Source organism: Aspergillus stella-maris (genome assembly GCF_047715825.1).
Source record: "Aspergillus stella-maris strain CBS 113639 unplaced genomic scaffold BDV14scaffold_87, whole genome shotgun sequence".
Taxonomy (NCBI): Eukaryota; Fungi; Ascomycota; class Eurotiomycetes; order Eurotiales; family Aspergillaceae; genus Aspergillus; species Aspergillus stella-maris.
The window spans coordinates 52-10,790 of record NW_027396881.1 but is presented as its reverse complement, the minus strand read 5'-3'; the positions used below and the strand labels follow the sequence as shown (position 1 = coordinate 10,790).

The 10,739-nt window shown below is 51.1% G+C and overlaps 5 protein-coding genes and 1 non-coding gene across 6 annotated transcripts; 2 read left to right on the top strand and 4 right to left on the bottom strand.

The window, feature by feature from the left end:
* Positions 1-8: 8 nt before the first annotated feature.
* BDV14DRAFT_183308 (malate synthase) lies at positions 9-2,311 on the bottom strand. Its single transcript, XM_073770363.1, has 4 exons — positions 1,553-2,311; positions 1,082-1,506; positions 480-1,034; positions 9-424 (listed from the first exon to the last, which is right to left on the bottom strand). The coding sequence occupies exons 1-4, from the start codon at positions 1,911-1,913 to the stop codon at positions 146-148; spliced, it is 1,620 nt and encodes a 539-aa protein (XP_073623007.1). The 5' UTR covers positions 1,914-2,311; the 3' UTR covers positions 9-145.
* A 77-nt stretch (positions 2,312-2,388) lies between these two features.
* On the bottom strand, positions 2,389-5,002 carry BDV14DRAFT_183305 (glutamine synthetase family protein). The gene is made up of 6 exons (XM_073770362.1): positions 4,890-5,002; positions 4,205-4,838; positions 3,911-4,149; positions 3,806-3,858; positions 3,068-3,757; positions 2,389-3,014 (listed from the first exon to the last, which is right to left on the bottom strand). Exons 2-6 carry the CDS (start codon positions 4,635-4,637, stop codon positions 2,984-2,986), a joined length of 1,446 nt encoding a protein of 481 aa, XP_073623006.1. The 5' UTR covers positions 4,638-4,838; positions 4,890-5,002; the 3' UTR covers positions 2,389-2,983.
* Position 5,003: 1 nt separating this feature from the next.
* On the top strand, positions 5,004-6,236 carry BDV14DRAFT_183303 (putative short-chain dehydrogenase/reductase family protein). The gene is made up of 4 exons (XM_073770361.1): positions 5,004-5,186; positions 5,249-5,788; positions 5,837-6,020; positions 6,072-6,236. The coding sequence occupies exons 1-4, from the start codon at positions 5,128-5,130 to the stop codon at positions 6,126-6,128; spliced, it is 840 nt and encodes a 279-aa protein (XP_073623005.1). The 5' UTR covers positions 5,004-5,127; the 3' UTR covers positions 6,129-6,236.
* BDV14DRAFT_211908 (putative endopolygalacturonase D) lies at positions 6,027-8,118 on the bottom strand. Its single transcript, XM_073776203.1, has 3 exons — positions 7,303-8,118; positions 7,093-7,238; positions 6,027-7,022 (listed from the first exon to the last, which is right to left on the bottom strand). Exons 1-3 carry the CDS (start codon positions 7,924-7,926, stop codon positions 6,281-6,283), a joined length of 1,512 nt encoding a protein of 503 aa, XP_073623004.1. The 5' UTR covers positions 7,927-8,118; the 3' UTR covers positions 6,027-6,280.
* A 691-nt stretch (positions 8,119-8,809) lies between these two features.
* BDV14DRAFT_t130 lies at positions 8,810-8,903 on the top strand. Its single transcript has one exon. It is a non-coding gene; the product is annotated as a tRNA-Ser (tRNA).
* Positions 8,904-9,909: 1,006 nt separating this feature from the next.
* BDV14DRAFT_183301 (uncharacterized protein) lies at positions 9,910-10,408 on the bottom strand. The gene is made up of 2 exons (XM_073770360.1): positions 10,202-10,408; positions 9,910-10,155 (listed from the first exon to the last, which is right to left on the bottom strand). The coding sequence occupies exons 1-2, from the start codon at positions 10,330-10,332 to the stop codon at positions 10,041-10,043; spliced, it is 246 nt and encodes an 81-aa protein (XP_073623003.1). The 5' UTR covers positions 10,333-10,408; the 3' UTR covers positions 9,910-10,040.
* Between the last annotated feature and the right edge of the window lie 331 nt (positions 10,409-10,739).

Genomic DNA, 10,739 nt, shown 5'->3' with positions numbered 1-10,739 from the left:
AAAAAGAATCAATTTTGAATCTGAAATTTGGAAATCGTGAGCTAATCATATCTAACATAAAACCATAATACAACATGCCATAAGGTATAAACCCGCATCGAAAGCAAAAAGACATCAAATCAGGGCCCAGGCTTATCCATGTCGCCTAAAGCTTCGACGCAGACCCAGGCGACGAAATCTCATTGTAGAGCAGACTCGTCAGGAAATCAGCGTAGTCTTCACCCGTCACCTGGCCCGCAAAGTATCGTCCAGCAAGCTGGAACTTGTTGCCTTGACCGGCCTTGGCGGCCAGTGCATCGGCCTGTTCTTGGAGCAGACGGAGAGCGTAGGCCTTGTCGATCTTCTTGCCTTCGGAGGTTGTGACGCCGTGGCGAGACCATTGCCAGAGTTGACTGCGGGAGACTTCGGCTGTGGCGGCGTCCTCCTGTTTGTTGTTAGCATTGATCTGGTCTAATTTATTTGTATGGATGGAGGCTTACCATGAGGTAGTTGATGGGAATGCATCCGACACCACGAAGCCAGCCCTCCATGTAGGAGAGACCAATGTTCAGATTCTTACGAATGCCGTCCTCGGTGATCTTGCCGGGGACGTTGGTGTTGAGGAGGTCGTTGGCGGTGATGTTGACGTCCTCGCGGCGGACGTGCATCTGGTTGGGAGTGGGCATGTACTTGTTGAAGACCTCGGTGGCGATGGTGGCCAAAGCTGGGTGAGCAACCCATGTACCATCGTGGCCAGCACGAACTTCACGGAGCTTGTCGTTGCGGACATTCTCCATCGCCTTGTCGTTGGCCTCCTTGTTGTCCTTAATGGGGATCTGGGCGGCCATTCCACCCATGGCGTGGACGCCACGCTTATGGCAAGTCTTGATGAGAAGCTTCACGTAGGCGTCCATGAAGGGAACGGTCATGGTGACGTCTGAGCGGTCGGGGAGAACAAAGTTGGGGTGCTGGCGGAGCTTTTTGATGAATGAGAAGATGTAATCCCAGCGGCCGCAGTTGAGACCGGAGCTGTGGTCGCGGAGTTCGTAGATGATCTATTTGCGTTAGTAGAGCCCTAGTATGCTATGCAAGACTTTCTTACCTCCTCCATCTCAAACGCAGCAGAGATGGTCTCAATCAGCACAGTACCACGGATGGTTCCACGAGGGATACCAATGTAATCCTGACCCAAGTTGAAAGCATCGTTCCACAGACGAGCCTCAAGGTGAGACTCCATCTTGGGAAGGTAGAAGTAGGGACCGAACCCGCGGGCCACCAACTCCTTAGCATTGTGGAAGAAGTAAAGACCAAAGTCAAACAGACTACCAGAGATGGGCTCGCCATCAACGGTAAAGTGCTTCTCGTCCAAGTGCCAGCCACGGGCGCGAGCAATTAAGGTGGGCAGAACCCTGTCTGTGCGAAGCTTGTACTCCTTGTTGCCCTGCTTGAAGTCTACCTGGCGGCGAATGGCATCGTAGAGGTTGATCTGTCCGTTGATCATGTTGTCCCAAGTGGGAGCGGAGGAATCTGGGCTGTTAGCATAATCCCACTGCTCAATGGATAAAGAGCATACCTTCAAAGTCAGCCATGTAGGTCCACACATCCGAGTTCAACGCATTGACAACCATCTTGCGGTCGGTAGGACCAGTGATCTCAACACGGCGGTCGACAAGACCAGGCGCTGGGGCAGCACCCTTCCAGCTGGGGTCATCGCGAATGTGCTTGGTCTCTGGGAGGAAGTCGGGGAGGTGACCCTTGTCAATCTCGGCCTGGCGATCAATGCGGCGCTGAAGCAGAGCCTTGCGAGTAGGGTTGAATGTGCGGTGCAGGATAGCGAGGAAAGCACAAGCTTCCTTGGTGAGGATCTTGCGAGCGTCGTTGCTCACAGAGCCGAGGATGGCCACATCCTTAAGCTGCACGTCAATCTGAGACATATTGAAGCGTTCACTTATCCGATGTATAGAAGGGAGAAGTGTTGCATCAAGAGTATGAAAAAAAAGGTAAAGTCAAGACGATAAGAATCCGGGGCAAAGCCTAGAACCGAGAGGTATATATATGGATGGCGCCGATAACAGTGAGTTCGGCAGGAGCCATGGCGAATACGTCAGTCAGCGACGAACAACCGCGGTCTAATCGCGGGCGGTGATTGGGAAGAGCTTGGAGAGGATCCATGGAGCACGGGGAAGTCGAGGATGGAGCAGCGACGATAGGAATTGGGCCATTCAGCTTGTCGAATTGTACACTTGAAGGCGTCAGGATGAACGGATCTATCCCAATCGAGTAACAGATCACGTGGTTTATCCGCGGATAAGTCACATGACGATAAGGCTACTCGGCCGATTGCGGAGGTCCCTTGCTGCGATAAAGCTGCTTAAGAACACAACACGGGGCACGCCGTCGCCCGATAAGCTCTCGTCCGATTGCTGACTCGATGGCATTAGATATATGCGTTGGAGTTCACTTTCTCTACATACTAACATTGAAGCTCAACGATATCCGACAATGCCGTGACTACGAAGTATGACATTACTACGGTACTGCCGAGGGGCAACAGAAGGGAAACTCCCCGCACGCCCGAAGCTCCAGCTCAGAGCCAAAGCTCCAACCAGCCGCGGTTGATCTACGGACGAATGGTCGAATATCCGCTGCTCCAGCTTCACCCTCATCTACCGACAACTCCCGAGGCTTGACCCAATAATTATCGTCGTTCGATTCACCACGCATGCTACGCATTCCAGGGAGAGCGCTGTGGATAATCGTCTTTATTATATCTCGTCGCCATCTGTCATCGCTGGAAAAAGCGCCATTGCATGTGAAACCGTCATAGCAAACATTCCAACAAATCTCTAGCATGTGATAAAAACAGGAACATGGAATACAATTCTAGCTGTCGGGTCGACCCCGGACTGTCCTGAGTTTGTCTCGAGTTCGGTTTCATGAAATCAGGGTCGGGGTCGCACGGGTAAACCTTGTCCCACAAGGTTGGTGGTTTACCGGTCATATTCTAGACCGTTTCGATATACCGTCTCACCTCCCTGCATTAAGTCAGCGTATGCCATAGCCTTTATTCAGAGTATATTCGAATTACCAGTCTGTGACCGCCTCTTCCCACAAGCGCAGCTCATGTTCACGAGTACCGCCGAAATGATCAACAAAGGCATCACCAAAGACCTCTCTTGCGACACTGTCTTTGCGAGTAAATGTTGCGATCGCAGCCCCAAGATTCTTGGCCAGCCGTGCTCCCTTGTCACTTTCACCACCCATGTCCTCGCCCTTGGATAGCGGCGGGACAGGAATCTCAAGCTTCTTCTCCACACCCCGCCAGCCCAATGCGACAATAGCAGCCAGTACAAAATGCGGGTTAGTGTCTGCTCCCGGTACACGGACCTCCAGACGAGTGGCCTTCGGGCTCGCAGTTGGCGGCGTGATAAGGCGGATAGAGGCGGCCCGGTGCTCGAGACCCCAAGATACCGTAACCGGAGCCCAGAAGTTCTCGACTAGGCGTTTGTAGGAGTTGACGGTTGGCGCGAACATAGGCATGATATCCGGAAGCCCATCCAGAATACCGGCCAAGAAGTATCGACCCAGGTCAGAGAGGTGAGCGACGTCCGGGTACGGAGGCGAAGGGTCTAAGGTAGAACGGAAGAATGCGTTCGTACCATCCTTGTTCACCAAGGATATATGCATATGTCCACTGTTGCCCGGTAAGCCCTCACGCGGCTTCGCCATGAAGGATGGCGTAATGCCATGTTTCGTCCCGACGGACTTGACTACGTATCTAGAAGGCTGTCAGTATCCCAATGCAACACCAAGTTGAGGTACTGACTTGAAGAGTCCTGCCTTATCCGCCATCTCCCCTGCCTCGCCGAACTGTAATGCCTGTGCGGTCATTAGCATTTGCCTCAAGCCGAACACCATGGTTATTACCCACCGCCTCATACACACCAGGCCCACTCTCCGTGTGCCATCCCTCGATCTCGCACTTGAACTGCTCACAGGCATCGAAGACACCGTAATAGTACTCTTGATTGTGAATCGGCCGAGTCAGACTGTATCCGAACATTCCCTCCGTGATCGACGGCAGCGACTCCACGGGGTTCTCCTTCAAGAACGAAGCCGTAGACGAGGCATTACGATTCGGTGTCGCAAATTGGTAGAACTCATATTCCGCTAAAGGCACGACGTCAGCATTGCTCCAATGCGAAACAGATCCGTTAAAACTCACCTCCCGCCATAGCACGATACCCCTTCGCCTCCGCCTTAGCCAGGGCCGACTTCAACAAACTCCTCGGGCAAGCAAATAGCGGCTCCTTTGTATCCGGGTCGAAGAAAGTGACAAGGAAAAAAGGGACATTATCCTCCCAAGGAATACGCCGAAAGGTGGTCAAGTCAGGCTTGGCCAAGATGTCCCGGTATCCATTCTCCTTGTTGCTGATTCCCAGCTCGCGGTAGTATGTCCGGTCGTGCATATCCCAGCCGAAAATGACAGAGCAGAAGCCGAACCCGTCGTTAACCACCGAGAGGAACTTCTTCTTCGATACCAGTTTCCCGCGGAGCATACCGTCCGCGTCAACGCCGGCTAGCTTCACGCGCGTGTCATTCTGCAGTATCTGGGCGACGTTTTCAGATGTGACGTCTGTGACTTCTTGGGTTGCCATTGTTGCGGACAAGTTGAAGGGAGGTGTACGGAGGGTTGGGAACGTTGTTGTGATCTAGTCTATCGGTGAGCAAGCAACTGGTGCGGCTCGTGGGGAGCTGGAGCTGGAGCGTACGTAGGTATCGGCGGGGTCGGACTCGGAGGTGGCTGGGCGTGAGGTGGAAGTTGAGGACTCGAGTGTGAGATACTATAGCAAGATATCGTGAGTAATTCTTATGACCAACATGGGAACGAGATTTGCTAACTGTTTCAGTTATTCAAGCGAGCGATAGCGAGATAGATGGCTGTGGGCTGTCCTCACCTCCGAGTCGGCGACTGTGGGCAGCCCCCTGCGGAGCTTATCTTAGATAAGTGCTCCCCTGCTGCCCCGCACCACGCAGTCATCCCTGTTTCCTTCCTCCTGGAGCTTCATCACTTTGCAACAACTCGCAAGATCTCTCTTCAACACTTTCAGTTCTCTTAATTCCCATATTCAACTACTTGAAATCGCAATGGCTGCCCCCAGAGGTCGTCTCCAAGGCAAGAATGCCATCATTACCGGTGCCGCAGGGTAACCCTCCCACACACATCCACACTCTACACAAACCACAGTGCGATTGCTAACTTACCCAGCGGTATCGGTCTTGAAACCAGTATCCTCTTCGCCCGCGAAGGCGCCTCCGTCCTAATGGCCGATATCTCCGAGCCCGCTCTCGAAAAGGCCATCGCCAAAGTAAAGGAGATCGTCCCCTCCGCCCCGCGCGTCGAAACAATCAAGTGCGATGTCTCCAAGGAATCGAATGTTCAGGCTATGATTGAGTCGCAGGACTCCTGGGGTGGTGTGGATGTGATCTTCAACAATGCTGGAATTATGCACGCCGATGACGCCGACGCCATCGACACCCCCGAGAAGATCTGGGACTTGACGCAGAATATCAATGTCAAGGGTGTTTGGTTTGGATGTAAGCATGCTGTGTTGAGCATGCGCAAGCACAAGAAGAGCAAGGGTAGCATTATCAACACCGCCAGTGTTGTTGCGCTTGTTGGTAGTGCGACACCGCAGTTGGCGTATACGGCTTCTAAGGGTGCGGTTTTGGCGCTCACTAGGGAGCTGAGTATTGTGCATGCTAGGGAGGGAATTAGGTTCAATGCGTTGTGCCCGGCTCCTTTGAAGTATGTTCCGGCTTTTCCAAGACTTTTGATCTTGACTAACGAGCATAGCACTCCCCTTCTGCAAGACTGGCTGGGTGATGACCAGGCCAAGCGTCACCGCCGTGAGGTGCACTTCCCCATGGGACGCTTCGGTGAGGCCATTGAGCAGGCTCACGCTGTTGTTTTCTTGGCCAGTGACGAGAGCAGCTTCGTCAACGGTGCCGACTTTGTTGTTGACGGTGGCATGAGCAGGGTACGTTCTAGAACAGCTTCCTTGAAAGCTAAGCTAAGCTAATCATGACAGGCCTACGTTACCCCCGAGGGACCCCCAGCCGCTGCTCCCAAGAACCAGGCGTCGTAAAAGCCTACTAGTCAACTAGAAATTAGATTAGATAACGGCGTAATTAGACTGGCTCATTAGAATTCGTTGATTCACCCTGAAGGGCCTACCAATCAATCTAAGTACGGCTGTACCTAAAAACCTTTGCACAACCATCCACACTCAACGCTAGCTCAGGGGCATCCCGAGTCGGGGTAATTGCAGCTGTCACCAGAACCGCCAGTAATACTAACACCAGAGAAAGTAAAGTCCTCGCAACTGCCATCACCACAAAGAATATAGTAATCCTGCCCATCAGAATCACTCATCGTCCCCGTAACATCCGTAAAGCTAACCCCCGAGATCGTAACCCCATTAGTAGGCTCCCCCGTAGGCCCACCATTAAGGTAATCCTGCTGGACATCGATACCATAATCACTGATATTCTTCAGCGTGATACCCTTGTACACAATGTTGCTGACCTGCCCGGTCTCCCCCGAATTCGTCTTAATCCGACACCCATTATCAGAGTTGACGACCTGGGAGTTCGAGAATGTCACTCCGTCAACGGTATTATCGCTCTTGCCGCCGATAGACCCAATAGACAGTCCGTGGCCGCCGGAGCAGTACATCCCGTCAACGGTGATGTTTGTTCCCGAGGTAACGGCCACACAGTCGTCCTGGTTATAGACCTTGCTGTTTTCGAGCAGGAAGTCGGTCGACGATTTGATGTCGAAGCCGTCGGAATTGTGCGCTGCGGGATCGCCGTCGGAATTGTCGTTTGGTTCGTCGCCGGCTGAGTTGTCGAGAGTTAGGCCGGTGATTGTGAGGCTCTCGGTGTTCTCGATATCGAAGCAGTGGACGGGCCAGTTTTGGATGTTGAGGTTTGCGACGATGGAGTTGTAGACGTGTTTGAGGACGATGAAGTGGTCGGGCCTGGTTTTTTTGTTAGTGGGCGGTGCTAAGGGGGAGATGAGGACAGAAAGGGAAGAGAATGGGGGCATACTTGTCAGAACCACCGTTAGATCCCTGGCCGTCCCAGTAGGCTTGGCCGTTACCGTCAATAACGTGGCCTTCTTCACCGGTGATGGTGAGATCCGTGCCGGAGATAACGATGGGGTCGAAGTCGCTGTCTTCGGTTGTTCCGAAGGTCTGCATTCATACATCAGTACCTTGTACACACCCAACATTTTAGTAAACCAAGAGTGGAACATACAGTCTTTCCAGCAAAAATAACAGCAGCACCAGTCTGCAGATCCTGCAAATCAATGGTACTAGAGGGAGGCGCATAAAAGTCCGAAAGGAGAATGTTCGAGCAAGAAGCCACAGCCGACGACAAAGCACCATACTCCGTAACCGTGCAAGTGGTACCTCCGTTACCAGAGACAGCAACAGACGACGCAGCAGTAGGCGCCTGCGTCACGGCGGGGACAACAGCAGAGGTACTAGTGTACTCCTTCGCAGAGGTCTGGAACGTAACAGGCTTGCTGCTAGTCGAGGGAACAGAGACCGCGATGGTCGAGACACCCTCGGGGGCAGTAACGGCGGGTACAGTAGGGGTTACTGCGGCGGGGGCAGTGCTTGTTGCTGCGGCGGTAGCGGGACCAAGGCAGCTGCAGGCGCTGGAGAGGTGTTTGACTTTGCCGTCGCAGTTGGAGAGGAGGGAGTCCGGGACGCCGGTGGTCTCGGTCACGGTGCTGGCAGTGAATGTAGCGCAGAAGCTGGCTGCTTCGGCGGAGGAAGCAGAGAATGCAGCGGCACAGCTGTGGTTGGCGTCTTTGGCGTTGACGCACGCCAGGGCGGCGGGAATGAATGGGAGGAGAAGCGCGCAGCGCTTCATCTTGACAATATGTAGTATGTAAAGAATGAATGTTTAAACAAAATAACAAGGGAATGAAAAAAGAATGAAAGTAGGACCGAGTCTGAGTTTGCTAAACAAAACAGAATCAAAATCCCAAATCATCCGCCAAAAGACATCCTATTTATACATTTCCTAACTCCTTTCCATCCGGGCAATCCGGCGAAAGGAGTCGAGATCAGGGCTGAGGCATGATGGCCCGCGCATGGTCCACGCAACGGAGCACAGATGAAACGATTGTCTTGTCCGAAATGCTTGACTCGATCGGTGCTTCGTTATTGGTGGATATGACTAGACAAGCCTTGCTGTCTGCGATGCCAATAAAGGCGTTCACCTGGATATATTGGTTTCATCAAACTGGAGTCTATCTGAAACTAGCCGCGCAGCCCTAAGTCCAGTCGTCACGGTGCAGTAACTTCAGGCTGGAGTCAATTCCCCACGACTTCTTTGCCCCAGGCTCCAGAGTTGAAGCACGGATAAACTTGATTGAATCTGGCAAGTTATACGAAATGAATACGAGGTATCTCGAACAGCATTGTTTGCTCCTGCGCAGAGTAGAAAGCTGCAAAAGATGATGGCAAATTGACCCAGCAAGCTGAAACACTAACCCGGCTAGCCTCTGCCCAACACTCAGACACAGGATCGTCAAGTGGAGAGGCGCAATCTATTTCCGACTTGCTAAATTTGCTCGGTAAGAACGGGAGGTACCTTGCGACCGAGAGAACGGAGGGCACGGCCGGACCGACATAGCATGACAGTTTGGGGATATTGCGCAAGTCCCAAGGACCACAACTGACTCGCGATGAAAATCAACTCTTTTTTTTAAAGACATATTGCTAACTTTGTCACCTTTCTTCAACAATCCGGCAAGGTGGCCGAGTGGTTAAGGCGCAGCACTCGAATCATCCTTCGGTTATGCTGTCTCTTCGGAGGCGAGAGTTCGAATCTCTTCCTTGTCGATTTCTTTTTGCATGCAAAAATTTTTTTTTCCTCATTTGCCACAACTCATCGTTACCATCTATATGGTACGAACTTCCAGTTTCCCTGGGTGATTCAATAAGGTTCTTTCACCAAATTGTATTGGTCTCGAGAAGAGGGTGTCTGTTTGTGGTTGTCGGAAATCGTTGCTATACCTATGTTTTCCGCACAGCCGTAAACAGCTTACCATTATATATAACTAGGTTCACCCAGATGGCGCACCCTACTATACAACGTTCTTGTTGAAGCAAAACCACTTGATAGTAGTATTCATATAATCATCTAAGTCTCTCTATTGACAAATCATGTAAAAAGCTATTTCTCCATCACGATATTATCACAATACCAGACAAGAGACAGAAAGCGAGCCAATTCTATCACAAAAGCAAAAGGTAGTCGTCGTCCAACGTCAGAGAGCACATGCATCAACCGGTCAACACGCCGATTACCACTCAAGAGACCTGGACACTTAACTTCTAATTTTAGTTAATCCCTTGAGCTCGTGCAGCGGCATTGACCCCAGCGACATAGCTACTTCCGAAACTATCGCCTCCTCCACCTCAACGCCCATCACGATCGTCGGGGTCTTAGCTGAGCGTTGTTTGGAATTCTCTCGGCGTTGGTTAGAAAGTTTTTCCGAAATCCCAACCAACGCCTGGAGGCAGGAGCAAGCGTTGGTTGGGCGAAAATTCCAACCAACACCTGGCTGACAATCACACAGATTGATTTTCCAACCAACGGTCGCACCTGCTCTCTACTTTAAGTAACTAAAATACTAGGCTGCCAAGCATTTGTATAGACTTCGTGTAGTAAGATTATGATTCTAAATCGCTTTATAGCTGCTGACAATGTAGACAACTACTTAGTTAATATGGAAAACATGTAATCAAGACGCGTAAAACCAGTTCTTTTTGTTATGACTACAGCATGTGCTCTTATTGTGGTAGCATGTAACCAGGCAACCACACGAGCAATATATATATCTCCCCTTACCTTTACCACAACAAAACTTCTTTTCTCCTACACCATCTCCCCTTTTCTTTAACATAAGACGCCCTTCTTTACTCCTACTTTGCATATGCTAAGCACCTGCTTAGCATCTACTTACAATGTCCCAACTAAATCCCAGCAATCGGCCTAGCACCAGCGCCAACGAGCCTATATTTAGAGAGGAAGTCAATAACCCCGAAGTCGCCTCCGCCCCCAAGACCTCCGTCTGGGGAATGCACATTAGTATAATCTCCTTACCATATGCTTTGCACATGCTAACTATATGCAGGCCCAATCTATGCCAATGCATTGACCAATATTGCTAACCCCCATCCTGCTAACGTCCCCAATCCCAATGGAGGTGCCCCTACTCCCAGTCTGCGTCGACTGAGCGGTTCCCATGATTAATAAACTTAGCATTAGTCATGATGGGCAGTATTCTGGCGCGTGGGAAGAAGTAGGGTTAGGATCTTAAAAGAGAATAGTATGGAAAAATAGATAATGCAGTGGACCGTTGGTTGGAAAATGGGCAAAAGATACGGAGGTGTGCACCAAAAGTCTTCGCCGCGCTAGTAATGACGCTAGGAACACAGATGTACCACACCATCCACGTGCTAGTAAATTACTATGGCAACGAATGTTTTGATACATCATAAATCCTACCAACATTAAGGATTATCTATTAACCTCTTTGAGACCTAGTTTTGAAGCTATTCAGACCGCTATTTCATTAATCTTCATGATTTATATAGTGTTTTAAAGTGCGGATCTTCCTTATTCTCTTGCGAAACGTGCCTGCCTTCCTCCCTCCCTCGCCGCCTTGCTGC

Coding starts and splice junctions, on each gene's coding strand:
- BDV14DRAFT_183303 (XM_073770361.1), top strand. CDS start 5,128: ATGGCTGCCCCCAGAGGTCGTCTCCAAGGCAAGAATGCCATCATTACC. Junction 5,187..5,248: donor ATCATTACCGGTGCCGCAGG/GTAACCCTCCCA, acceptor TAACTTACCCAG/CGGTATCGGTCTTGAAACCA. Junction 6,021..6,071: donor TTGACGGTGGCATGAGCAGG/GTACGTTCTAGA, acceptor TAATCATGACAG/GCCTACGTTACCCCCGAGGG.
- BDV14DRAFT_183305 (XM_073770362.1), bottom strand. CDS start 4,637: ATGGCAACCCAAGAAGTCACAGACGTCACATCTGAAAACGTCGCCCAG. Junction 3,758..3,805: donor GATAAGGCAGGACTCTTCAA/GTCAGTACCTCA, acceptor ACAGCCTTCTAG/ATACGTAGTCAAGTCCGTCG. Junction 3,015..3,067: donor GAAGAGGCGGTCACAGACTG/GTAATTCGAATA, acceptor GACTTAATGCAG/GGAGGTGAGACGGTATATCG.
- BDV14DRAFT_211908 (XM_073776203.1), bottom strand. CDS start 7,926: ATGAAGCGCTGCGCGCTTCTCCTCCCATTCATTCCCGCCGCCCTGGCG. Junction 7,239..7,302: donor TTATTTTTGCTGGAAAGACT/GTATGTTCCACT, acceptor GTATGAATGCAG/ACCTTCGGAACAACCGAAGA. Junction 7,023..7,092: donor TCTAACGGTGGTTCTGACAA/GTATGCCCCCAT, acceptor CAAAAAAACCAG/GCCCGACCACTTCATCGTCC.
- BDV14DRAFT_183308 (XM_073770363.1), bottom strand. CDS start 1,913: ATGTCTCAGATTGACGTGCAGCTTAAGGATGTGGCCATCCTCGGCTCT. Junction 1,507..1,552: donor CTACATGGCTGACTTTGAAG/GTATGCTCTTTA, acceptor CTAACAGCCCAG/ATTCCTCCGCTCCCACTTGG. Junction 425..479: donor TTCCCATCAACTACCTCATG/GTAAGCCTCCAT, acceptor AACAACAAACAG/GAGGACGCCGCCACAGCCGA.
- BDV14DRAFT_183301 (XM_073770360.1), bottom strand. CDS start 10,332: ATGCTAAGTTTATTAATCATGGGAACCGCTCAGTCGACGCAGACTGGG. Junction 10,156..10,201: donor TGCATTGGCATAGATTGGGC/CTGCATATAGTT, acceptor AGGAGATTATAC/TAATGTGCATTCCCCAGACG.